At 42.0% G+C, this 24,951-nt stretch overlaps 7 protein-coding genes across 8 annotated transcripts; 4 read left to right on the top strand and 3 right to left on the bottom strand.

The window, feature by feature from the left end:
* The first annotated feature begins 20 nt into the window (after positions 1 to 20).
* LOC122619734 (zinc finger protein 583) lies at positions 21 to 1,577 on the top strand. 2 transcript variants are annotated; one of them, XM_043796839.1, is made up of 5 exons: positions 21 to 61; positions 133 to 242; positions 305 to 807; positions 870 to 1,004; positions 1,224 to 1,577. In XM_043796839.1, the coding sequence occupies exons 2-5, from the start codon at positions 189 to 191 to the stop codon at positions 1,429 to 1,431; spliced, it is 900 nt and encodes a 299-aa protein (XP_043652774.1). In that variant the 5' UTR covers positions 21 to 61; positions 133 to 188; the 3' UTR covers positions 1,432 to 1,577. The 2 variants fall into 2 exon arrangements, with proteins under 2 accessions (XP_043652774.1, XP_043652773.1); XM_043796838.1 differs by having other exon boundaries at positions 27 to 242.
* Positions 1,578 to 1,604: 27 nt separating this feature from the next.
* On the bottom strand, positions 1,605 to 3,388 carry LOC122619732 (zinc finger protein 287). The gene is made up of 5 exons (XM_043796836.1): positions 3,152 to 3,388; positions 2,315 to 3,093; positions 2,121 to 2,255; positions 1,949 to 2,059; positions 1,605 to 1,890 (listed from the first exon to the last, which is right to left on the bottom strand). The coding sequence occupies exons 1-5, from the start codon at positions 3,308 to 3,310 to the stop codon at positions 1,737 to 1,739; spliced, it is 1,338 nt and encodes a 445-aa protein (XP_043652771.1). The 5' UTR covers positions 3,311 to 3,388; the 3' UTR covers positions 1,605 to 1,736.
* Positions 3,389 to 3,898: 510 nt separating this feature from the next.
* Positions 3,899 to 6,511, top strand: LOC122619518 (zinc finger protein interacting with ribonucleoprotein K). Its single transcript, XM_043796501.1, has 5 exons — positions 3,899 to 4,200; positions 4,256 to 5,256; positions 5,474 to 5,608; positions 5,664 to 5,774; positions 6,222 to 6,511. Exons 1-5 carry the CDS (start codon positions 4,030 to 4,032, stop codon positions 6,367 to 6,369), a joined length of 1,566 nt encoding a protein of 521 aa, XP_043652436.1. The 5' UTR covers positions 3,899 to 4,029; the 3' UTR covers positions 6,370 to 6,511.
* Positions 6,435 to 8,229, bottom strand: LOC122619517 (endoribonuclease ZC3H12A). The gene has a single exon (XM_043796500.1). The coding sequence runs from the start codon at positions 8,096 to 8,098 to the stop codon at positions 6,476 to 6,478; it is 1,623 nt and encodes a 540-aa protein (XP_043652435.1). The 5' UTR covers positions 8,099 to 8,229; the 3' UTR covers positions 6,435 to 6,475.
* A 3,973-nt stretch (positions 8,230 to 12,202) lies between these two features.
* LOC122620196 lies at positions 12,203 to 23,500 on the bottom strand. Its single transcript, XM_043797552.1, has 2 exons — positions 23,298 to 23,500; positions 12,203 to 12,348 (listed from the first exon to the last, which is right to left on the bottom strand). Exons 1-2 carry the CDS (start codon positions 23,356 to 23,358, stop codon positions 12,203 to 12,205), a joined length of 207 nt encoding a protein of 68 aa, XP_043653487.1. The 5' UTR covers positions 23,359 to 23,500.
* LOC122620194 (protein I'm not dead yet 2) lies at positions 15,563 to 19,078 on the top strand. Its single transcript, XM_043797549.1, has 13 exons — positions 15,563 to 15,679; positions 15,736 to 15,847; positions 15,907 to 16,023; positions 16,104 to 16,252; positions 16,937 to 17,051; positions 17,148 to 17,203; positions 17,256 to 17,381; positions 17,439 to 17,774; positions 17,873 to 17,967; positions 18,024 to 18,110; positions 18,494 to 18,687; positions 18,743 to 18,880; positions 18,931 to 19,078. The coding sequence occupies exons 1-13, from the start codon at positions 15,657 to 15,659 to the stop codon at positions 19,069 to 19,071; spliced, it is 1,689 nt and encodes a 562-aa protein (XP_043653484.1). The 5' UTR covers positions 15,563 to 15,656; the 3' UTR covers positions 19,072 to 19,078.
* On the top strand, positions 19,230 to 22,271 carry LOC122620195 (protein I'm not dead yet 2). Its single transcript, XM_043797550.1, has 13 exons — positions 19,230 to 19,371; positions 19,430 to 19,562; positions 19,617 to 19,733; positions 19,807 to 19,955; positions 20,009 to 20,123; positions 20,382 to 20,437; positions 20,499 to 20,624; positions 20,687 to 21,022; positions 21,086 to 21,267; positions 21,377 to 21,570; positions 21,633 to 21,911; positions 21,986 to 22,131; positions 22,183 to 22,271. The coding sequence occupies exons 1-11, from the start codon at positions 19,364 to 19,366 to the stop codon at positions 21,885 to 21,887; spliced, it is 1,671 nt and encodes a 556-aa protein (XP_043653485.1). The 5' UTR covers positions 19,230 to 19,363; the 3' UTR covers positions 21,888 to 21,911; positions 21,986 to 22,131; positions 22,183 to 22,271.
* Positions 23,501 to 24,951: the final 1,451 nt, after the last annotated feature.

Genomic DNA, 24,951 nt, shown 5'->3' with positions numbered 1-24,951 from the left:
CGATATTTATCGGTCCGTCGATTGTCATTCGCCCCGAAGCCGCACAAATTGTAATTGTTTGGTCGGTAAACAAAATCATTGAATATTTCAAAATTTGTGCTTGCGATAACAAAATAATGCATACCAACATAGATAGCAAGGACCTTCAGTGTCGCATTTGCTTGGTGCAGCCGAAGGACGAGTCCCTCATGTGCACAGAGCCGGATTTTCCAGATCAAATCAAACGGTGCACTGGAGTTGAGGTGGATTTTTAAATAGCTTTGTTATGATATACATATATTAACTAACAAAACCCTATCCACAGTTGAGTGAGAGTCCCAGCTGGCCCAATCGCATCTGCACTAGCTGCGCCCTGCTTCTCAGAGCGGCCCTCAAACTCAGATCCCTTTGCCAGCAGACGGAGAAGGAGCTAAAGGAGCAGAAACTGCAGGAGCTAAACATAGAGATTGTTTACGATGACCAGGAGACCGCAAAGAAGAAATGTGAATCAAAAGACCTTTCCAAGAATGAGGCTACCGGCACCGACAGCGAGGTCGAGTACGAGTACTTAGAGTCCTACGATGTGACGCTGGAGAGCAGCGAGGATGTGGCCGGTAGTGCCGATGAATTGGTCAGCATAGAGCCCGCCAACTTTGCTCCAGAGGAATCAGTCTATTCACTCAGTCCCAAACCGAAAACTTTTGCGGATGAGGACTCCGGACAGGCTACTTCCTTTACCTGCCATATATGCAACAATGTCTATTCCGAGCGGGTAAAGTTGACCAACCATATGAAAGTCCACAGCACAGAGAAACCCCATGAGTGCGAGTAAGAGGAGTTTGGATTCGTCCCTATCGCATCCTATATCGTATAATCTCCTTACCTTGTAGGATCTGCCATAAACGCTTTCGCCAGACCCCGCAGCTGGCGAGGCACATGAACACGCACACGGGCAATCGTCCCTACAAATGTGACTACTGCGACTCCAGGTTCGCCGATCCCTCTACACGTATTAAGCATCAGAGGTAAGCAAGAACATTTTATAGGATTGTCATAGCTTAAACAAAAGAAATAGATTTCTGTTAATTAGCTTTAACTTCAATTAATTGTAACATTTTCCCGTTAAAAGTCACATAAAATATAATACTTAACATTATACAAGATGTTGTTAATATCTACTTCTAAAGTTATGACACTCTTTAAGTAATGCCTATCCTTATATATAAATTTGACGTTATCTTTAGGATTCACACCAACGAACGACCGTACAAATGCAAGTTCTGCAGCAAGTCCTTCGGCTACTCCAACGTCCTCCGGGTTCATTTGAAGACCCATACGGGTGAGCGTCCATTTAGCTGCCAGTACTGCCAGAAGTCCTTCTCCCAGCTCCATCATAAAAACACTCACGAAAAATCACACAAAACGCCGAAAGAGGCGAAAGCATGGCAGTGACTTAAGCGAAACATTAAAGAGCAAATTACACAAGTTTCTCTTTGAAAATTGTTCAATATTTGGTCGTGGAAGTTTTCAGCTATAAGAGGGTACCGCCATAAAACTTTGTAAGTTAAACGGGTTGATCATATTTTATTTTTTCATTAATTGTAAGTAAAATAAAACCACAATTGTACAGTTAATTAGACCAAAAATATATCCTGTGTCCATATATTTGCTTAATGGAAGAACTTAACAATGGCTTTATTAATGCTTAGACTTAACTTTTCATATACACTAAAAAGAACGAGTCCCACTTTGGAAAATTAACTGAGGAACTCTGGCGTTTCCCCCTTGACATCTTCTCCTTTGGTGCTCATTTCTACGTCAGTTTTCCAGGTGCCGACACGTCTATCATGCGTCCCACGATGCAAACGCATTTTGTAGGCCTTTACAAATCCCTTGCCGCATAGATCACAACTGATAGAGAATAGCAATCAATATAGTAGAAAGAACTGTAAAGTATGTTAATACTTACACATGCGGCTTCTCCCCCGTGTGAATCATCTTGTGGAACTTCAGGTTGTCCGAGTAGGTAAACGTTCTAGAGCAAACGTCGCACTCGTAAGGACGTTCCTTGGTGTGGATTCTGGAGAGGATTAAAGTTAGTTTGGTTTATTTCAATCGTAATTTTTCGTCTTTCAGATCACCTATGATGTTTGGTTTTGGTGGATCGATCTGCGAAGGCAGCTGGACAGTAGTTGCACTTGTAAGGTCGATTCCCCGTGTGCGTGTTCATGTGCCGCACCAGCTGTTGATTCTGTACAAAGCCTCTTCCGCAGATCCTTTAAAAAGGGCTTTTATTAACCAGAGATATTATATTTTATCCACCCTCTAAACTTACTCGCACTCGTGTGGTTTTACGCCGGAATGGAATTTCATGTGCTCGGTGAGACGTGCCTGAGTCGGATAGATATTTCCGCACACATCGCAGATGTATGTGCTCAGCTTATTGCGCGGCTTTCTGCCTAGCTTCTTTTTCACAGGTTCTACTTCTGAGGTATTTTTGTAGTATGCAACAGCCTTCCCGCCAGATCGATCGCGTTTTTCTGGCTTAGTATGAGTTGGGACATAATCTTCGTCTGAACTGAGTATGTCTTCAGTAATGTCTTCCTCGGGCGGTTCTTCAGTGGTAGCATCTGTGACGGTGGAGCTTTTTTCCTGTGTGATTTCCGGCGAGTTTTCGTTGGTGAGCAGTTCATATTCCTCATATTCAGCATACGGTTCAGCCTTATCGATCTCAGTCTGCGCCGGCTGCGTGGGATCGTGGTCATTAAACATATTGGTATCGTCAGCGTCGGCATCCTCCACGACGTAGGTGATAACCTGCTGTTGCTGATGTTCCGGCTGGTGAATATCCTCGTCGCCCTCCACTTTCATGCCGCCATCAAGCTGACTGGCGTCCTCCTCCCAAGTCTTGAGCACGCTCTCCACCGAAAGGTCCTCCGAGTTGTTCAGCAATTCTCCTTCGCCGGCAGCATTAGCGTTGCTGGCCTCCCGGACCAGCATGTCCATAATGTGTTGATGAGATCGCTGGCAGGTCAGGCGGAACTTGTAGCAGAGCCGCAGGCAGCGCACGCACTTGCTGCACATCTTGTCCGGGAAGTTGTCATCCAGGCTGACCTGTGTGGTAAAATAGTTGTCTTTGAAAATGCAAAAATGAACCAGGTGTCTTGCTTACTGGAATGCCTGCGCAAATGTGCAACATTTGGTCCAGGCGCGTGTTAGCCGTTTCGCTGAATATCTCGTGGAGCAGCTCCTCACCCTCGCTGGGATTGTTCAGGCAAACGCGACACACAACCCACTTCTCGTTGGACTCAGTTTTCATGGCTAATTCCATAAAACAATTACTTCAGTTGCTCCAAAAGATTCAAACAGCTGAATGCAAGCGTCTACGGCCACTGGCCATTCACAGCGCGACGCGCTTCCCTTACCTGATACGGTGAACGAACGTTATGAACGACATACATGGATTGTATAGAATACATGTGTGGGTAATTTTTACCAAAATTATTAAATCACCTCGTATTGTAAGATAATAATGTAAAAATAAGTCATTTAATTTTTAGCAACAATACGGCAATAATGTTTTTATAACTTGTTTATACTCTGTTGACTTAATAATATAAGAAACAGGGGTTTCTAGTTAAGTACCAATCTTTTAGTTCTTTAAATATCTTCCTCTTTTATTGAATAAAAATACAAATTCTACGTTTCTGCTTCTTCCTTTCAATGCAATACATTAAGGCCAAATTGATTTGATATATTATTTATTTTTATATATTTTATATAATAATATATATAATATATTATATAATAATAATAATATATTATTTATTATTATATACTTATTTATTCATGTACCGAACAGAACACCCCTACCGTGTGCACCGCCGAACCGTGGTCACCCTGTTGGTCGTCATTCGCCTTGCGACGCGTGCACTTCGCTCCAGACTACATTATATTTTTTTGGCGTCGTCTTCGTCCAGCGAGCGTGCTAATCGAAATATTAAAGCGGAGAATAGCTTCCTGGAATAGTTCCACCTCCTATTCGCGACAATGAGAGACTCGGCGGCACATGCGAGTCCGGCGGCGGCGCCAGCGACCACGCAGAAGTGGATCGTTTGCCGGGTTTGCCTGCAGCAGCCCAAGGAGCCCATGGCCTGCATTTTCAACGACGATTCGGAGAAGGATCTGACCAACATGATTCGCGAGTGCGGCGGAGTGCCCGTAAGTTTGTCCCATTGTACCTACAAACAATTAAAAAACGCTATTTCCTTGGCAGATCAAACAGTTCGATCATTATCCGGACAAGATATGCGAGAAATGCTTCAGGGTGCTAAAAATGGCATTCAAGTTTAGAGAGACCTGCCAAAGATCGTACGGCCATTTGCGGCAGTTCGTTGGTCCCGTGGAGGTGGAGCAGCGAACACCCGAGAAGAAAAGTACCGAGCCAGCCACCAAGCTGGAGCAGGATCCCGATCCCGATGAGGCGGAGCAGGAGCCAGAACATGAGGAGGAAGAAGAGGAGGTGGACCTGGACGATAGCCAATACGCCGAGGCGGAGGATGCCGCCGAAGCCCAGGGAGGCGTCTTTCACGACGAGCTGGAGGATGGCATCCTCGTGGAACTGGAAAAGGATCGCATTGTACATGTGAAAAGCGAGCAAGTGGAGGAGGACGGCATAATCGAGGAGGTTTATGACGTGTACGAGACCTACGAAGGCGACCTCATCACAGAGCAGGGCTATGACTATGAGATGGCCGATCAATCCCTGTCCGAATTATCTGCCGAAATCGAATACTTGGATCAGGTCGAACACGATCAGTTGACCGAAAGTGCTCACGAGGATGATGCGGATGGCGACCTGAACTCAACGGAAGAGGAGTTTGTTCCCACAAAAAGTGTTCGCGCATCCATCAATGCGCGAAATGCTACTAAGCGGAGAGTGAATCCCCGCAGGGCCGCTACTTCGACGACATCGGTGGCTGTAGAATCAGGAACCTCCAAGACAACTGCCCGCAGCAATCCACTTAAGGTCAGGAGGGGTAACAGTGATGCGGCTGGCAACAAAATGGTCATCAAATCCGAGGAGGGGATCTCCATTGGCGAGGTGTTGGCGCGCAAGCATTCCGGCATCAAGACCAAGGGCGGCCACAAGATCCTTGTAGGCGACAAAAAGGAGTTCAAGTACATCTGCGATGTCTGCGGCAACATGTATCCCTCCCAGAGTCGTCTTACCGAGCACATCAAGGTCCACTCCGGCGTGAAGCCCCACGAGTGCGAGTAAGTTACTTTTTAGTCTTTACTGAGGTCACTATGTTCTATGGTGTGCTATTGCGACTTTAAATATAATAGAGATTGGAATCCTAATCATTTTAGTCAATACGTATATTATAAATTTTTTCCATGTAAAAACCATACACTCAACAATCTAATGTCGCTTATGAATCGTGGAAATATGTCTTCTTCAGAAATCTTTCTAAACTGTACTTCTTTTCAGGATCTGTGGTCACTGTTTCGCCCAAGCTCAGCAATTGGCGCGCCACATGAACACCCACACTGGAAATCGGCCGTACAAATGCAGCTATTGCCCGGCAGCCTTCGCCGACTTGTCCACTCGTAACAAGCACCACAGGTAAGTTGGTGAATTCCAATCCAATCCCGAATTGATTTAATAATTACCTCCGCAGAATTCACACCAACGAGCGTCCCTACGAATGCGACGTTTGCCACAAGACATTCACTTACACCAACACACTGAAGTTCCACAAAATGATTCATACGGGAGAGAAGCCGCACGTGTAAGTTTCGCTTTCCCCTGCGGATACAGTCCATATTCTCTAGCACGAACTTTCACTGTTTGATAAATTGCGTATGCCGACCCCTTTAGAAGCAGTTCGAGTTTTTTGAGATAATTAAATAGATTTGGTAGAGAGATAAAAATCGTTTATAAAAATATACTTTTTATTCTATAAGAATGTACAATTCACAGTGGAAACTATTTTGAAAAAGCTATGCTTTTTCAAAAGATTACTTTTTTACGATCATTACGTAACATTAATGGTTTGAGTTTATTTGATTGTTTATTAGGTGTCTGAGGGTTAAATAAAATTATATAAACAGGGAAAGAAAGATTTGACGAGTATTTAAATATTATAAGTTATAATTAAGTTATAAATTATTCAAAGAGTTCGCAGGTCTTTTAAATCAATTCTAATCAATTTAAAACATGTTTACTCACTCTGCAGCTGCGAAGTGTGCGGCAAAGGTTTCCCTCAGGCGTACAAACTGCGCAACCACCGGATCATTCACGAGAGGCGCGGCCAATCCACACGGGAATCCGTCACGGGGCTGCTGCCCTACGACACGGCCAACATCGTTGGCCTGGAGATGTAAATTTCGAGCGAGGACTCCTCGTCGTCCCAAAGCGACACTTTAAACTTTAAACAGACACACGCGTGTAATTGTACATCTAAGTATATTGATGAAATTTAAGCCTAGCCTAATTATGCGGAAATAAATTAAGAATAGCTGCGCAGATGGTCTTGGCGTCGGTCTCCTCCGGATAGAGCTGCATTACAGCATGCACCTGGTGCGGCGGGAACAGGCTGCCCAGATGATAGCGAAGCAACCGGCGCTGCTCCTCCCGCGGAAGCTGCTGCGAGGCATGTAGTTCCTCGTTGATGCGCGAATCGGAGGCGGACAGATGGGCGAAGTTGTGAGCGGGCAGTGGCAGACCCAGTCCCTGATCCGTGACCGGGGCGGATGGCGTGCGCGTTAGATACTGGTGGTGATAGTTGGAGTTGGACTGCTGATGCTGTTGCTGTGCCTGGGGCTGTTGTTGCTGGAGGGGAGCACTGTAGGTGGGCACCAGGAGGCGGTAGGTGGGCGGCGGTTGTTGGCGCTGCAGCTTCTTGTGGCGGTTGGGCTGGTTGGATTCCACGGAGCCCTCTGAAAGCTCCATTTGTGCGGAGAAGCCCTGGCACACCTGTTCGATGGTATTGGATTTGGTGCGCCCCAGGGGCTCCCGGCTAATCAATGAGCTGATTTTAACATTGTTATTATTGCCACTCAGACTAATCATCTGTTGGCCACCGTTCGTGTGTAGGGGTGCACTGTGGGAGGCCTGCAGTGGGAGGCGATGCAGCAGTGGCCCCTGATTGTGATGGCGGAACTTGCACTTTTGCCCGTAAGTGCACTTCTTGCCGTACGGACACAATTGCTGCGCATCCGCCATTTTCTGTTGCGTCTGCGAGCACAGGAATAGGTCCAGATTTGGTCCCGATCTGCCCAGCGGATCATCGGGTGGCATGAAGATGTCATTTACGAACGAGTACATCAACAGACGCTCCTGTACCACGCGCCTGAACTCGTTGCTTTCCAAGATCAGATCCCTGTAGTTGTCGTTGGACACCACAATGCCGTCGGTTTCCACTGCCAGCTTAAGTATGAACCGATCATCGTAACAGGACACACGCTTGCCATCCAGATGTCGCGATGGCGTGAACACCAAGAATCGTTCGTGTTCCAGCTCGTAGAGAAGCTCCTGGTCGGCTATGTTGTTGTTTGCCATCTCCTTGCGCCAGTTGGGCACAAAAGCGGTGATATCGCGATGTCCACGCTGCCGGAACCAGTCCACACAGATGCGGATGCCGCGACAGGAGAATATCAGGTTGTTGCCGTGAGAAAGGGCCACATTACTGCCATCGATTACAATGTGTCGCAAGCCAGAGATGTTGCTACCGGCGGTGGAGGAGGACAGAGTGGTAGTCATGCTGGATGGGCTTCCTACCCCGCCAATGTGGGCGGGTCGTGGTGCATCGGCCGTCAACTTGATCAGCTCCGCCAGCAGCTCGTTCTGCTTGGCTTCCGAGCCAAGGCGCGTCAACGCCGAATGGATGGACTGTTCGCTGTAGCCCAGCTTCTTGGCGAACTCTAGGTTCTGACGCTCCGTCGTGCGGCTGGGACACTCATCGTCGTCGGAGCAGCTTTCCTGCTTTCTCACTGGCAACTTGTTGCTGCTGCCGTGATGTTGTTGCTGATGTATCTGCTGTTGTTGTTGCTGTTCCTGCCCTGGCTGATGTTTGTGTTGCTCTTGCACTTCGCAATCCATTTTGATGCGCATCTAACTGACCAGCGGCTGGCTATCCTTCGGCTGCTCGCACCTGCTCTTTGTGTAGCCCAATTCTTTGCGTTTTAGCTGTCCTCTGCAGCAAGTTCCGTCTATTTACATTTACAGACTAGAGCTGGGCTGCCCATCCGCTATGTAATCGATCTTTTATCGAACATTTCGGTTCGCGAAACACCATTTACGCTTTGGTATCGATAGTAGCCGAACTAAACGCTTTAAAATTCGTTCATCGCTAGTTTGGGAGAACAGGAAACGGATTTGCGGATTCATCTTCCGCTTATTGTGGATTAATAATGTCCATTTTCGGTTCTTGAAAAAATTATGCCTTAATCTTATCTTAATATTAAAGGAGCCTTTTTCTTTCATATTTGAAATTTCACGTAAACGACACAAGCGAAGTAACATATGTATGTATTTATATGTATCTAAAAAATTCATCTTAATAATGTTTCGACAAAACTTAAATTTTGATTAAGTTATGAATGAAAGTATACAACAAAATTACACTATTCTTTAATCATTACCTTTTATTTATTATACCCGTTACTTGTAGAGTAAAAGGGTATACTAAATTTGTTGAAAAGTATGTAACAGGCAGAAGGAAGCGTTTCCGACCATATAAAGTATATATATTCTTGATCAGGATCAATAGCCGAGACGATCTGGCCATGTCCGTCTGTCCGTCCGTATGAACGTCGAGATCTCAGGAACTACAAATGCTAGAAAGTTGAGAATAAGCATACAGACTCCAGAGATAAGATAAAAGCTTTGATAAAATCAATTGAATAATATTCGTGTTTACGAGTTCCATAAAGGGTCCAAGCGATCAAGCATATATAACATAAGTTTATTTTTATATATTTTAATACTTACTAATATTTAAACTTACAAAGACTTTTAAATAAAACACCAGCGTAAATTTAGTAACATGCATAAACATTTTTTTATTGTATTGTTGTACATAAAGTATTTCGAATATAGTTTTAACAATTTCGCACTACTATCAACATTTATAGATCTCACTTAGTTAGATTCAATTAGTTAAAATAAAGTACACATTTTTTCGTATTGAATTCTTTGTTTCATTGTACGTTTGGTCCCCCTTTTCATGACAAAAAGGATGCACTGCCTTGAATTAGCCACAAATTCAATAGTTTACTAGGTATAAGTGGTCACATCTATCTTGGTTACATAGATATCTATATGCTACGGTCGAAGTGCAATTGGATAAATGCATATACAATACGCAATACGTCCCTTCTTTCCAGCGACACTAAAGTAATTTCATTAATTTCGTTTCGTCCTGCAGCGTCCTTTCATCTTTGGCCAAGTCATGTGGCAATTAGTGGGACAGCGCTACACAAAAAAACTATAAAAATGGACGTAAAGTTCGCTACGTGTGCCATGGGAGGTTTCTTTGAGGGGTGGTTATACATACATATATCTGGTTTCGGTCCGCTTAAAAAGGAACGATTCACTTATTTCGCACGCAGGGAAAGTGAGTTTCCCTGAAAGGATAAGGATGCATTTTGAGGGGCGAATTCTGGCGAATCCTCCTCCGAAACTCAATTTTTCCTGACTCAGACACACGACAAGTGCTAAAATTTTTGCTCCAATAATTTTTTTTTTATGGTCGTCGTAAAATTTATTGTTGCTCTTGGAGCGTGTTTGGATTTTTATGTTGGTATTCTTCCTGCTTAACGGATAATTAGTAAAGTCCTTTTCCTTCCCTTGCTTTGAATCCTTGTCTATTTTTGCTGATGCACTTTTAAGCAACATTTCGGTGGTTGAGTGTCAAGTTAACCTTTGTGTTCGTGTTTGTGGTCAAAGTTTTGTCTTATGAGGCGTAAGAATAAAAGAGGATATAAAAACTTGAATAGCAGCATAACTGAACAAAGAAAATCGTGGAAAATATAATAAAGCTAGAAAAGACGTCATATATAACACAGAAACAAAGAACATATTCGCGACCTTACTTTAAGTACTTCATCGTAAATCCTTCAACTTAAAATCTTCTCAGAGTTAATTTTCCAAGTCAATAGACCCATTTGGTCACAAGTAATTCGTCTGGCTCTGCAGTAAGTGCCCTCCATCCGCAGGATCTAAAAAGGACTCGCTCACCACGTGGTTGCCAGGCAATAGATGAGCTCTCATCAGGGCCTGCCAATTTGTCAAACGATAATTTCTGGTCCAACGAACTTTGTCATTTATCAGTTGTTTAATTTTTAAAAGCATTTCCAGGGGATAAAGCCCCTTGCCCACCGAACTCATGTTATTTGTTTGCTCTTGGGCCTCTTGATGTGCCTAAAAAAAGCAGGAGAACCAACAAAATGCCTCGAAACCGATGACGGAGGTTGTCTAAGCTGATTAACCATGAGTTCCCGACACATGGCCAAGAGGCGGATGTGTGTTGGTTTTTTCGATTTTAGGATGTGAGATGCTTATTTTTGTGGGACCTTCCGCCTGACATGAGCTTTAATTTATGCCCACAGTTCTGTTTGCCGAAAAGGGCCTTTAAATGTGGTCCATTTTGCTCTAGTTTAATGCCAACTCTTTTGGCCTTTATCTTTCTCTTATTTCCCTCGGAATCGCTTTGCTACCACGGAATCGCTGGGCGATTTCCCTTATTGTTCCTTAACGCTTTGTTCGTGTGCACTGCACCCAGTTTCCGCTACTGTTTTTATTATTACAGCCTCGAGCCACGGTCTTGAACCCCAATCCAAAAAAAGCGGATTCCACAGAGCATCAAGGAAAAAGGCAACCAAAAAAGGGATATAAGAAAAGTCACTCACTAGCTGGGGGCGTCTTTTCCCTCTCCATTGGATGGTTAAATGCTCCCGCGCTGTCAATACTCGAAATTGGAATCTGTGTACGAGCACACCGAAAACAGTCTGCCAAAAGTTGGAGTTATTAAAATTAATGCGAATAATATAAATCTTCAAATCACTTAAAAACAAAACTATGAGAAAATCATAATTTACTGGGATAAAACTGGTTTAAATCAAATATTAATCATAATTCATATATGAATCAAAATTCATATTTGTTTTTTTATTTTTAGGCATTCCCTGTTCTAGTATTGTTGATTTTGTATTCTATTTTAATATTACATTCCTACTTGGAAATTGATCAAACTTTATTGGCGATGCCGCCTGCAATGGTTGCTATTGTTAAAGCCGGTTAATTAAAGCCGGTTAATTAAAGCTTTCGAAATTTAAAATGGCGTCCCGTGTTATCTGTCGTTTGTCTGTGACTTTCAATCACAGTACACTTTTTCTCAGTGCACATATGCACAATGTTTCCAGCATTCAGTTTGGAGCAACCATATCGACGGAGCGCACTGCAACAGTATTGCTTATATATCTTCCGCTGCCATTATTCCGTGGTGTGAGGTTTCGGTTGGGACTTTTTTATTATTCCTGGTCGGTTTGACAAACAAGAGGTTGCTGCATGGTGGAACTCGAGTGAATTGCATTTTAAATTGAAATGCCTGGGTGCGGCATAAAAACCCGAATTTATGAAAGTCTCAAAAAGTCTGCTCCTTCTGCAGCAGCCGTATTTGAAAAGTGCTATGCCAGCGCAGAAACCATTTCACTTGTGTTGGCTATGTTTTCCTAACGAGAATGCAACGAAGAAAACACAAAATGGGGAAATACAAATGCCTAATTGGCTGGTCAAATGTCAAGTGCCAAGTGCCAAGAAGCGAGTGGTGGCACCCACTGTGCACAGTGGACAAACAATCCGAACAATAGAGCCATGTTTCCCGGCACTTGAGAAACTGCAACTGTGGCAAAGTCAACGGAGATGGCGGAACGTTTAAGCAGCACAAAAATGCCACTGGTTTCCGATTTGGGTACGTGTCTGCTCGTTGTTTGGGTTGCAAGTTGGGTTGGGGCTAGAAGAAAACGGAAGCAGGCGGTTGGATGCAGCCTCTCTTGGATATTTTTGTTGGCCAACTAAATCGTCAACGTCAACATTGTCGCAGACCGTGTTGACATTTGGCCTTGCACTGCCTCCCACTGCAGAGGATAACAAAAACACAGGACGAGAAGAGGGGAAGTCCCATTCTGGGCTCTCAAATTCCGGTGTGGACACCCTCTAGGCGTTGATATAGTACTCCCGCTTCTTCTGGCACTTCTCATACGCAATGTAGCACAGGGCGATGGTGATGAGGACCAGTATGGTGATACCCATTATGATGCTGACCAGTATAATCTCATCGTTGATGCTCTTGTACGAGTGACCTGCAAAAAGACAAGGATAAGCAAAGGAAACTCGATTTAGAGGCCTTACTGACAAATTACAGGCAATTACTCTTGTCAGGTGGGTGAATTTTTTGGGGGGGAACAGGTGAGCCAGTTCCCCGCTGTCACTCACCAATCCCCAGTTCGGTTTTTAAGGGTTCAGTCCATGCATATTCAAACAATGGGAACAGCGGACCATGACAAATGCAGTGCAGTAAAGAATAAACGATGGCCATATGCCACAAGCAATCTGGATGACAACCCACGCACACACAAAGCAGCTATAAAAACTCGCAATAAACAAAAATAATATGAGAATTGGATTTGCAACTCGCATTTTTATATCCGCAGATGTTCACATTTTTTACAATTCCGCTTTATATAAATTGTGTTATTAACGCAATTATTGGCGAAAGATACAGAAAAAATATTTCAAGGATTAAGATTTAAGCCTGATTTACGATTAAGTTGAAATTGTTTCTAGGTTTAAAAAAACAAAAAAAATGAAGGTTTTTCTTTTATTCTATACATAGATGGCAGATGGTTCCCATTACAATATATTTCATTTAAGGTTAAAAATTTAATTTAACGTTTAGCAAAAATTAAGAATTCATTTCTGTTTATTCAAAACACTTTCCTTATGCATTGTTAAATATTTGTCATGAGATTTTTAAAGTAAATTGTTTAAAAAGATTAAAGTTTTTAAATTCGAATATTATAAATAAAGCTCTTTATAAATATAATATATATCTTCTGACTGCAAGCGTATACAAAATTCTATCTGTACAGCTAACATATAAACATGCTAACATATAACTTTCAAGCCCGACAAATTAATCTGAATTCTCGAATTATTTGTTAAAAAAATCACATTGCGGCTAGATAATTTGCAATGTCATTAGCTTTGGAGGTTTGATTTAATTTATATACGAGGGGGGCATTTGCGAATGTAAAGCATTCATTTAAAAAGCGGTTGGTAGAATTTCAATTTGCCGTAACCAAAACCATCTGCAGCCTCCCAACTTTTGCAAATAGCCTCGCATTGTTCGGCTCCATTTGGGCCAAATGTTTGTTTTATGGGTAATTTAACACATAATCGATGTTGGGCATTCAGTCGACACACATCAAACCGTTTCAAATCTTGTTCTTGTCTTGTGGTCGGCAGTCAAGCCGACGCCGCCAGAGATTTGTTAATTAGAGGGCTCGTGTTACGAGGTCTCAAAGCCCAATGGCCCATGAGCCATGTCCCAAAGCTATGGTACTACATAAATCTCATATTCCGTATATTATGTATGTATGTATATAAAATATAGTACGTTACATATGCACGGCTTAACATTCGAGTGTTTGTGCGGTTAATGTACTTGGTGGTCGGCATCAAGGCGTTGAGTGTTCTTCATGGTTCACAGTTCACGGTCACTCAGCCTTACTCAGATAAATAGGCAATCATTTGGATTGCTTTTTGCTGGCCAAATGGCTCACCTGCTGCTATGCTGGCCATAAAACACAAATGGATGCACAAAATATTGTGCGAAACTCCAGAGGATAAAATTAGATTTATGGGTGATGTATATTCACCAACATTTAAGTATAAGACACTTGATAAGATACATAATTTATTCATTTTAAAAGCGAGGTGTTTTGATTTCGGCTGACCAACTTAAATATTCTACAATTTTATTGTTAATATTTTTTCAAATATTTTACCGGTTTTGCACCATGAATTTCGTACAATCATATTGACGAGCTGAATAGTAGATCTCCAGGCAAAATGCATTAAAGCCGCAAATACAAAAATTGCAATTTTGTTTGTGAAGAACGTTAAATTTAAATTTGGTCTTAATGTTGTGAGCTGTGTTTTGAACTATGGTGACCCTATAGTTTAAATAGTTAAAATCCAATGAAATCAAATCCCAGAGTCTGGGATGGTGGTATTTGTCTGAGTATTATGGCTATAATATACCAATTAGGAACAACTTTTAGCCAACAATTGTACCATTAGCCACTTAGATGCTTTGCGAAACTTTTCAATGGCCTTCAAGTGCGGTCAAAGTCTTCTGTCCAAAGGCAAAGTACACGCTTCTTGGGGTTTGTTCTTTTTTAAGACAACTAAATTGCGGTTGCTTAAAACATCAAAAGCGCACAGAAAAGTTTGCCATATCAAATAATAATTCACAGAAATGCCTTTCCGGGATGTCTGACAAAGTTCAGGCTGTCAAAATGAAAGTTATGATAGCGTGAAATATGCAAAACGAATGCAAGGCGCCTACTCCTCCGACACAAATTGAAAACTGGAATGGATTTTGGAGAACCCATGGGCAAAAACTGGGCTAAACTGAGCGTAAATTATTAAGGTTCACGAGCGGATGAGCCTAACTATATTCGGGGATCCACCCAAGGACACATGTCCTGCCAGCCGATATGTATTAAATTTCATTTATTGTTCTCTTTCCGCACAAAAATACAGTCAATAAAGTCATTTGACAGATTATGTGAATAGACAGAGGACAAAAAACATAAAGGCGTGGAGGAGTTAGGGTCGCACATTCATCTGGCATTATGTAATCATCCTCCGCCAAGTGTATGTGTGTGTTCTGTGTGTCCTGAGTCTGACATCTTCCGAAATGTTTTGTGGCCACAAGGATTTGGCCAACACTGGGGAATTTAATTTGGGCCAGATTGTAGAAGCACTCCTTGAACACTCCGACCGCTCTAAGAAAATATTTAGTATCACACCGAGAAAAAATCGCAAAAAGTATACGCCAAATCGGAGACCTGTTATTTAAAAATCTTTAGCTGAAAAGTGTTGATGTGGTATTGAATTTTATTTTTGACTAATCAATTAAGATAAGATCCAAAAGTCGTACTTACTAAATTTCTTCTATCGGACAATCACAAACTCAATTAAGTTTAACCAAAGCAATTGTGTTTTTCCAATACAATTGTAATGAAAATGACTATTCGAACATTCCTCAAAATGACTTATTTTTTTGCTGAATTGTTTTAGCTTGAATGCTAACTTTCAAAAAAACATTTCGTCCAGTGCAGGTTTCGGAAAGCTGAATTTGACCCTCCCAGAACGTAGAATTGTGTCCGGAAATTATCAATTAGATGACATCAAAGTGGTTCAGATGAAATGGTCCCTTCTAAAACGACACTAGTTGTTCTCGACCACCAACTAAAGATTTTTTAAATGTTGCTGAATAACCCAGCACTCCATTCTCCTTAGATCTAGTCATTTACACATAGGTATAGGTACTAAACTCATATATACATTTTAAAACCACTGGGAACTGCAACTAGGCAAGATGGCAGATCAAGAAGGACAACGGTGGGTTCGCATTTGTTTTAGGAGCTAGCTCCCAACTTGTATATCGAATTCCTTAGGAAATTCGTCTTGGGACGCTGTTGTAAGTTCCACTGGCGAGGGATTATCACAGTAATCATACCTGCACTCACAATGCCGATTCTTGTACTTGGTTTCCTGAACAACAAGGCCGTAAGTACGCGTTATATCCTTAGATATCACATATGTACTTGATCAAAGTGATGTTTTAGGAGTACAAGTGCTTGTGGCTCATTGTCACCATGGCCCTGATGTGGATTACTGAAGCCCTACCGATATATGTCACCGCATTGATCCCCCTTGTCTTTTGTCCGCTACTTGGTCTTGTGGTGAGTTAAAAAAGGTCCCAAGAATAGAACTCAATTAAATAAATGAAAGCCCGATTCAAATAAAAAAACTTTCTTTTTAGAATGCCGATAAGCTCTGCCAACAGTACTTCAGCGAAACCATAGTGGTATTCCTAGGTGGGCTTATTGTGGCCTTGGGAATTGAGTACTGCAATCTACACACGAGAATTGCCCTGAGAGTTATTCGGATTATCGGTGGAAGTCCTAGGCGGTAAGCCTTATTTCAATCAGTCATGCTTTAAGATGTTAAGGTTTTAATTGAAGTCGTACTAGTACAGTAATAGGGAGTGCTCTATTTATCTAAGGCATCTTTTACTGAATGAGTTTGAACATACTCGTATATATATATACTTTAACAATATCAGTAGCCCTCTTCCTTGCACTTTAGAGATTGTGCAATAAGACAACATGCTCGCATTACTGCTAGCGTATTGGCATCTTTCTCTTAAAGTATTTAGTTGACTGCGTCCTCCTCTCTTATTGGATTTCTAATCACCTATTTAACGAGTATGAGTAGAGTAAAATGGTATACTTAGATTCTACCTAGCCATACGCCTAACGCTGAGGTCGCCGGAACTATGAAAGCTAGAGAGTCAAGCATGCTGATTTTAGCGACGCCTAAGCTGAGAAAGTTTGTTTAGAAAGTTTACATTCCCATTCGATGGCTAATTTTTAACGATATGCCTTAAATAATTTTTGAGCATGCCAAAAACGTTGTCAAGTTTCATTGATATTTCAAAAGCAAACAGGGTGTCTGATGGTGGAGGAACTTGGTTAAAGTTTTCTTTCTTGTTAATCTTTAATGTTCGCCATTTTTACAAAATTAATTATAAACTGCATTTGAATTATTTTACAATCATGGCTATATTTTTCCCTAATTCGATAATCCTTTTAGTTTATTTGTAGGCATTATGATTGTTAGTGTGTTTATGGGATTGTGGATATCCAACTCTGCCGGAACGGCTATGATGTGTCCCATTGTTAAAGCGCTGATCACAGAATTGAGTGCCGTGAGTATAATAATAATTCGAGAATAATAATTCGAGTAATTCCAACCGAATATAAATATTTTGATACCACTTACTACTTTCTACTACAATTCGAAGAACAACATATTTCCCGTTTATATGACGCAAGAAGAAGAACCAGTAGAGGAGGGAGAGTAAGTATACTACAGTTTTAGATCTTAAATCTTTAATTGTAATCCTGTGCAGACCACCGCATCCCTCCAAGATAACGATAGCCTTCTACGCTGGCATAGCCTACGCCAACACAATTGGGGGACTGGGAACCCTGATTGGTACAGGAACGAATCTGGTCTTTAGAGGCATATACACGGAGTAATAAAATTGGTTTTGAAAAGCTGAATACCAAATTAAAACAATGTTTTTCGACAGCCGGTTTCCCACTTCCACGGTGGAGATTACATTTGCCAACTTCATGTTGTACTCGATCCCCTTGATGGTGATTGTAAACATTACGCTGGTTATCTTTTCTTTTCTCATAACACACATGGGCCTGTTTCGACCAAATAGTAAGACTGGAAAAATCATTTCGGAGGCCAACAAAAACAGGAAACTAATGGAAGATGTTTTGCGCCAGCGCCATATTGATTTGGGCCCAATGAACTGTCATGAAATTCAAATGGCCATCGCCTTTGGTTCTATGATAGTGCTTCTAATTACCCGCAAACCGGGCTTCTTTCCGGGCTGGAGTGATTTGATTGATAGAAAGTGTGTACCCATTTATACAGGTCTCAATGAAATGTGACCCCTAAATGATAAATGATGTACATTATGATATTCATAATATTAATATTCTTCCATTTCAGGGTAGTGGGAAGTTCAGCTGGACTGTTCATTATTGTTCTACTGATTTTTGCGTTGCCCACCCAATACACGTTCTTTAAGTACTGCTGCGGTAAAGGTAGGTTTCTTTATAGCTTAGGTGAAGACAGTCTCATATAGCATCTCGAATTACAGGTCCGTTTACCGCCCAGGCTATAGATGCGATATTGTCTTGGGATTATGTCTTACGTAACATTCCCTGGGGCCTAGCGTTTCTTCTGGGTAGGTTTCTTGGGTTCACGCCCCCACTTTTGAAATATATACCCGAGTATACGAGTAATAAAAAGCGTACTAGATTCGTTGAAAATGAAGTAACAGAAGGAAGCGTGTTCGACCCTCTAGAATTTGTATATTCTTGATCTGACATTGTCCGTCCGCCTGTCCGTATGAACGTTGTGAGATTCTAAAGGTTTAGGTTGCTTCCCCCAACCTAACAATCTAACGCACATTCTTTGTAAAATGTTTTGATATTCTTTGCCAAATTCTATTGCTATGCAAAACTATTGATAGAAATACTTCTTTCACACTTGCACTATATGTTTTCCTCTCTCCAACTGCATTCCACGTAGCATGGGTATCTGATAGGGATCTTGGTTTACTTGCAGGTGGTGGCTTTGCCTTGGCCGAGGCCAGCCGACAAAGTGGACTTAACATAATGATCGCCAAGGCCATGCAAGTCCTCCACGGATTGCCGAGTATGGTGTTGCAGTTGATTACGCTTGTATTGTCCAATTTTTTCTCGACTTTCAACGCCAACGTTGTTGTGGCAAACATTGTTCTACCAGTTTTATGCGAAATGGTGAGATGCCTTTCACTTTTTATTTGTTACTTATTTGTTTCTTTTTTACATGAAGGCCCTTGCCCTGGAAATGCATCCTTTAATTTTAACTCTGCCAGCTTGTTTGGCAATTAGCATGTGCTACTTTTTACCCGTGAGCACGCCCCCAAATGCTATTGCTACCCAATATGCACATATTAAGACCAAATACTTTGTAAGCTCTAAGATAATACAAATTCCCAGTTTAAAATATTTATTTTCTAGGCGTGTTGCGGTATAGGGCCCACCTTTATCGGGCTTTTCGTGTCTATGCTGAACACGAATACATGGGGAATGCTAATTTTTCCAGAATCGAGTAGCTTTCCAGATTGGGCCGCGGAAATTAAGAATAAAACAAACATTTAATGATGGAATATATGTATAAATATACCCCGTACATCTTCAGTTAAAGGGCATACCTTTTTTGTTAATAGTTATGTATTCTATAAAAATTATGTATTCGACCTTAAGAAGTAATTACAATTTCAATTTATATATTGCATATCGCAACCACGTCATAGGCAATCCCTCGGCTACATTCGTGCCATCGATTTCATTGATTTCTTCGAACTTTATTCTAGCCTACAGTCGGCCATGATATATTTGTTTGGTTTTTAAAGCGAGAAATTCTTTACAATCGTATTAGAAGCGAAACAAAATGGGAGAGTAAGTATTTTATAAATCAATTTTAAAGGACCTAACAACTTTAGACCTCGCCTTGCAGTGCTGAGGGAAAAATTAAAGCCGGCCAGGCCGTAAAGAGATGTTGCGGCTTCCATTGGAGAGGCAAGGCTACCGTCATAATTCCGCTGATCACATTGCCGATACTGATCTATGGGATCGTGGAGAAAAACTTGGCAAGTTAAGCAGGCCACATCCCCGAGTGGATAATTTGTTATCCCTACCCGCAGGCATATGTGTGCATGTATCTGGTGGCCAATATGGCGCTCTTCTGGATAACGGAAGCCATTCCTTTATATTTGACAGCTCTGTTTCCAGTTTTCTTTCTGCCACTGTCCGGTATTTTGGTGTGTTCTTGAGGTTGCAAAATATTTAAGATTTAATGTTTAATTTGCAATATTTTCGCCCCACTTTACAAAGACTTCGGAAAAGGTGTGTGGCTTTTACTTCAGTGACACCGTGGTTATGTTCCTGGGAGGACTGATTATTGCTCTGGCCATAGAATACAGCAATCTCCATCAGCGCATCGCACTCAACACTATTCTACTAGTGGGCTGCAGTCCGAGACGGTAAGGCCTTTTTTGAAACCTGTTTAAAAACTAAGACATGTCTCTTTCAACAGCTTGCACTTCGGATTGGTCATGGTGACTTGCTTCATATCGCTCTGGATTTCAAACTCAGCTGCCACTGCTATGATGTGTCCTATAGTCAAAGCAGTACTCAATGAAATGGAAGCTGTGAGTAGATTCTTATTAACCGTGGTAAAACTTTTCCAATAATGCAAGGACCCATTTAATGGCTTGTCGGATATTGTTTGAAAATCAATGGTTGTTACCCAATAGGTCCTTTAGGCCGGATAGCCCGTTAATTTGGTACTAATATCGGTCATAAGCACTTGTCATTATTGCTATCTTTATATTCCTTCTAGCTTACAATCCACATCGCCTAATTAAACTAAGTTTGCCTAAAGAATTCATGTAAACTATTACTTTTAGCAAAAAATTTTTGCCATTTACAAGTCGCAGGAAGAGCAGCCGGTGGAGGAGGGCGAGTATGTGAACATTTCCTGCAAATAGGGAATTTGTATTACAAACACGGCAATTTACTTGCAGCCCCCCGCATCCGTCGACCATCTCGATGGCTTTCTACTTTGGCATCGCATATTCTTCGTCCATCGGTGGTTGTGGCACCTTGGTTGGAACTGGCACGAATCTGACTTACAAGGGCTTATACGATACGTAAGGACGATAGGTTGAGTTTGCCGGTCATTTTGATAGTATGCAGCTGATAAAACCCATAGACGGTTTCCCAACTCCGAGGAGAAGATTGACTTCCCCATCTTCATGGCCTACTCCATTCCGTTTGTAGTGATCGTGCTCATCTTCCTCACGTACTTCTCGCTGCAAGTCACCCACATGGGGCTCTTCCGGCCTAATAGCAAAATTGGTCAGGAGGTGAAGAAGGGCACCGAGAGCCAAGACGTTGTCAAGGACGTAATCAAGCAGCGCAAGTTGGAGTTGGGACCGATGAGTTGCCATGAGATTCAAGTGGGTCTGCTCTTTGTGCTGATGATTATCCTACTGTTTACCCGTAAGCCGGGTTTCTTTCCCGGATGGGCTGATTTTCTAAATGCCAAGTTCGTTTTTCCCAAAGATCTTTGTAGTTGTAAGCACGTTTAGTTTCAATGATTCCTTTCTAGAGCCATAGGCAGTGGCCCGCCAGTATTTTTCGCGACCATTCTGCTCTTCGCCCTGCCCACACAGTATACCTTCTTCAAGTACTGCTGCGGAAAGGCTCCTTTCCCAGCACAAGCGTTGGATGCCTGTTTGTCGTGGGTCTACTGCCAAAAGTATACCCCTTTTGGCCTGGCCTTTCTGTTGGGTAAATAGCTCTCTCTCTTGTTATTGAAATAGTTTCGCAATCCATCTACAACATAATCTCGCATTGAATTTATCATATTTGGGGGAATTCTATTTAATTTCCTTGTCAGGAGGAGGATTTGCTTTGGCTGAAGGCAGCAGGGTAAGCGGAATGGCCAAGATGCTGGGCGAGTCCTTATCATTTGCTGCTAAAATGCATTCCGTTCTCGTTATTTCCATGTGTATTATAATCTCCCTATTCTGCACTGCATTCGCTTCCAACGTGGCCATCTGCAACATTCTGATCCCGATCTTCTCGGAAATGGTAAGTTGATCCCGGCCGCACCCCTCAAATATTTTCAACATAAGAATACATTTATCCTTTAGGCCCTGGCCATCAAAGTGCATCCCATGAAATTGACTTTTCCTGCTGCCCTGGCCTGCAGCTTGGCCTTTCATCTGCCCGTGAGCACCCCACCTAATGCAATTATATCAGGCTTTACGGGTTTGAAGACAAAGTACATGGCCATCGCTGGGGTTCTGCCCACATTGTGTTCCTTTATATGCCTGCTGTTCACCGGAACCGTGTGGACCATGCTGATCTATCCGGGGACGACGGAATTCCCCAAGTGGGCTGTTTAGGTCAAATTATGTAGTGTCTGCAAAGTGAGTTTAGATCCAACACCACGGATACCAAATGGACAAATTTGTAAAACCTTTTTTATCTTTTTTTTTTACAGAATAATCCATATCTACAGGCATAGCTTGAAAGATTAAAGTAGTAAAAAATTTCTGGTATCCCCAATAATATTTCTGTCAAATCAAAAGAACGGGATTTTTCTTTTGGCAGCAATTTTGTTGAGTTGTATGCCGTGTTTAGCTAAATGTGGGTACCGTATTCGTTGTAAACTGACCTTTAATAATTTTTGCGTTTCAGTTTTAGGTGTCTGCACATTTCTCAGTCCAAGTATTTTGTTTGATGGCTAATAAATAAAAAAGCCCCCAATTTGCGGCAATACAACTACAGCTAAATTGTTTAAAAGTACAGAAGCCTTCCTAATGTCTAAACGTGGCTTAGCATTTTGGGAAGGGCGAAAATGTAGCCTACGGGTGGGCATTCAAACTCACTTAGCAGACAATTTGGGACAAGGGAAAACAAAAATTGTATGCAAACACAGCAATAAGTTCCTACGGCTGGTCCTTCACCGAAACTCATTCATCGTCGCAGGTATGGTTTGGTGGGATATAATCAAGCCAAACGTCCTTACCCCAAGCAACTGAGTTATATTGCTTTCATGCGTGAATGATATGCTGAGCACCCGAACAGCTCAGCTATCTGTAGCGCACAAATCTCCTGCCGACACACGAACAAATAAAAAGTGTACACTTCCGAGAAAAATGCCTGTGCGAGTGCTCATGTGAGTAAAAGACGCACCGAAATAAATGTAATAAAACACTGACAAGCAGAATATACATACGTAATCAAGACTCGAATAAAAACACGCTTTTCAACACTGATTACGGTGAGGCATGCGGCAGGACTTCATCAGCAGGACTCCAGGACGACAGGACGCCAGGACGACGCCATCGGGGGGCCGACATAAGCCCGCCAAATGGGCGACAGTGCGGAGAACAAATCGCCCATTCACCACCCCCAAAGAGCCCGGGGCGAAAGTACAGTGGTTAGGGGGCGAAATAACAACGAGACTCGTAATTTATTCATATACCAATAATATTTCATTAAACATAATTCGGTGCAACATCGTTATTTATTCAAGTTCGTTTCGCCTTTGTATGGCAGGCAGGAAGCTGAATGGATTTCATGAATTATTGCAAAACAGCAGAATAACAGAATAATATTAATTATATTTGTTGTGATATATAAAATGGCAAATTAAAATAAATCATATGTAGTGATAATAAAAACATTCCATGAGATGCGGAGTAATGGAAGCCCAAGTAACTATTGGGATGTCATCATTTTGTAATCTATTCTCAAATATGACCTCCAAAAAGCTCTATCTGGATCGCACATTATCCTTATCTACTCACCACTGTAATAATTGTTGTCCGAATATCCGTATTTGCCGGCTGTCCTGCCCCCGCCGGCCATCTTTATAGATTGCTTTGTTTCCTTGGCTCGTGCTAATACTTCCTGTTGCCCTAAGCCGTTGTTGTGCTTGTTAGTTGTATGCTAGGGCTGTAGCTGCCACTTCGGGACCATAAAACACTCAAGCTGATCGGCTTTGGCTTTGGATGGGCTACAGTTCCTGCTGCAAATGCTGCTGCTGGTGGCGAGAGGCGGAAAGGAATGCAAATAAAATTTGGGTAAATCAAAACCGGCAAATTCTTAATGACTCTGTCAGAAGCATAATAAACTTGGGTATGAAACAGAAACGGAAATCACACACACAAGGGCCTAACGTTTGCCTACGGCACTCAAACATGATAAGAAAGTAAGTCACAGTGTTCTGCAATTGGCGAAAGATTCAAAAGAGCGTTCAGTAATGTCTTCAGAGCTGCAAAATTCTATTCTCCTGCTTCTTGAAAAGAAGCCATGCTTTAAACTAGCTTGAAATAAATGTGTATATGTGACTTCAGAAACCTAGAGAAAACACATTAAAAGGTGTTTTAAAAATAACATTTTCAGCCCCACTTTCAAGTTTTATCAACAGTAAGCATTGACGAAGTTACGTATACGTGATATTCAGCTTGCACTTTACAGAGCGAAACATCATTTTAATTAAGTCAAAATATAGGCCCATCCAAACATACCAAAAATCTGTTTAGCTCTGTTCGTCTTCAATAGAATTTGCTTTTGAGAACACGGCAGCCTAGCCGCCAGTCACGTTACGTATACGCAGTGTCAGCATGTTTTAATTACAGCAAACACCCTAACAGGAGGGCGCGCCTCGTCTGGTCGTGTAATTATGCATATAATTAATATGCAAGTACTTATTTAATATTAACCAAATTGCTGCCACTTGAAGCGTGTCGCCAACGGCAACAGCAGGAGTAACCATCGAGTTTTGTGCTCCCATGGCAACAATAAATTGTGTTCAATTTGTGTAATTAGTGTAAGAAGCTTTGGCTGCCAAAGGTGAATGGGCTTGAGTATGTGGGATTGTGTGCCAGTGGGCGGGGCCAATTTACACACATAAATTGTTTCCCCAGCTTAGAGAAAGCAATTTGGAAATTGCATGCCAAGTGATCACGGGGGGCTGCAGGTGGGGGCTGTGCGGTTCATGCCTGATGCATTCCTCTAGTTAGTCCGCTCCATTTACTTGCCTTACTGTGCCTTGGGGGCTTTGATGGGAACCCTGCACCACAGAGCAACGGGGCGGGCCAAATGAGCTCTGCGATTTGCCATTGCAATTGGCTAACGATAAATTTCGAGTTAAAATCGGGGCTTAGTGTAAATTGGATTTTCTTTGTCTCTGGTACGCAAAGTGTGGCTATAACTTAATTAAAAACTTCACTAAAGCTCTCGGAATCAAGTGTCAGAACTATGTTATCGGATAGTTTAAAAGCCTGTTAAGGCGAAACAATTTATTTTGGAAATTTACCGAAACAAGGGCCCCTCAAAAATGAACAGCAGAAAATAAGAAGTACTTAACAAAACCTAATTAATAGATCTTAGTCAATTTACTATCTGGTTCTAATTATCCGAACAAAGAAAAATGTGGTTTTACATTAATTTCTTGAT

Source organism: Drosophila teissieri, chromosome 3R, assembly GCF_016746235.2.
Source record: "Drosophila teissieri strain GT53w chromosome 3R, Prin_Dtei_1.1, whole genome shotgun sequence".
Taxonomy (NCBI): domain Eukaryota; kingdom Metazoa; phylum Arthropoda; class Insecta; order Diptera; family Drosophilidae; genus Drosophila; species Drosophila teissieri.
Note: the sequence above shows the minus strand (reverse complement) of the source record. Positions and strands in the feature narration are given on the sequence as shown.

Bases quoted from the DNA above. Each gene is read 5' to 3' on its own strand.
- LOC122619734 (XM_043796838.1), top strand. From the start codon at position 117: ATGCATACCAACATAGATAGCAAGGACCTTCAGTGTCGCATTTGCTTG. The intron at 808-869 runs GTAAGAGGAGTT...CTTACCTTGTAG, and splicing joins GAGAAACCCCATGAGTGCGA to GATCTGCCATAAACGCTTTC. The intron at 1,005-1,223 runs GTAAGCAAGAAC...CGTTATCTTTAG, and splicing joins ACACGTATTAAGCATCAGAG to GATTCACACCAACGAACGAC.
- LOC122619732 (XM_043796836.1), bottom strand. From the start codon at position 3,310: ATGGAATTAGCCATGAAAACTGAGTCCAACGAGAAGTGGGTTGTGTGT. The intron at 2,256-2,314 runs GTAAGTTTAGAG...CCCTTTTTAAAG, and splicing joins GTAAAACCACACGAGTGCGA to GATCTGCGGAAGAGGCTTTG. The intron at 2,060-2,120 runs GTGATCTGAAAG...AATCCTCTCCAG, and splicing joins ACCAAAACCAAACATCATAG to AATCCACACCAAGGAACGTC.
- LOC122619518 (XM_043796501.1), top strand. From the start codon at position 4,030: ATGAGAGACTCGGCGGCACATGCGAGTCCGGCGGCGGCGCCAGCGACC. The intron at 5,257-5,473 runs GTAAGTTACTTT...ACTTCTTTTCAG, and splicing joins GTGAAGCCCCACGAGTGCGA to GATCTGTGGTCACTGTTTCG. The intron at 5,609-5,663 runs GTAAGTTGGTGA...TTACCTCCGCAG, and splicing joins ACTCGTAACAAGCACCACAG to AATTCACACCAACGAGCGTC.
- LOC122619517 (XM_043796500.1), bottom strand. From the start codon at position 8,098: ATGCGCATCAAAATGGATTGCGAAGTGCAAGAGCAACACAAACATCAG.
- LOC122620194 (XM_043797549.1), top strand. From the start codon at position 15,657: ATGGCAGATCAAGAAGGACAACG. The intron at 16,253-16,936 runs GTAAGCCTTATT...TAATCCTTTTAG, and splicing joins ATCGGTGGAAGTCCTAGGCG to TTTATTTGTAGGCATTATGA. The intron at 17,204-17,255 runs GTAAGTATACTA...AATCCTGTGCAG, and splicing joins GAACCAGTAGAGGAGGGAGA to ACCACCGCATCCCTCCAAGA.
- LOC122620195 (XM_043797550.1), top strand. The intron at 19,563-19,616 runs GCAAGTTAAGCA...CCCTACCCGCAG, and splicing joins GGATCGTGGAGAAAAACTTG to GCATATGTGTGCATGTATCT. The intron at 21,268-21,376 runs GTAAATAGCTCT...TTTCCTTGTCAG, and splicing joins TGGCCTGGCCTTTCTGTTGG to GAGGAGGATTTGCTTTGGCT.
- LOC122620196 (XM_043797552.1), bottom strand. From the start codon at position 23,358: ATGGCCGGCGGGGGCAGGACAGCCGGCAAATACGGATATTCGGACAAC. The intron at 12,349-23,297 runs GTGAGTAGATAA...GTCTTTTTGCAG, and splicing joins GGACAACAATTATTACAGTG to GTCACTCGTACAAGAGCATC.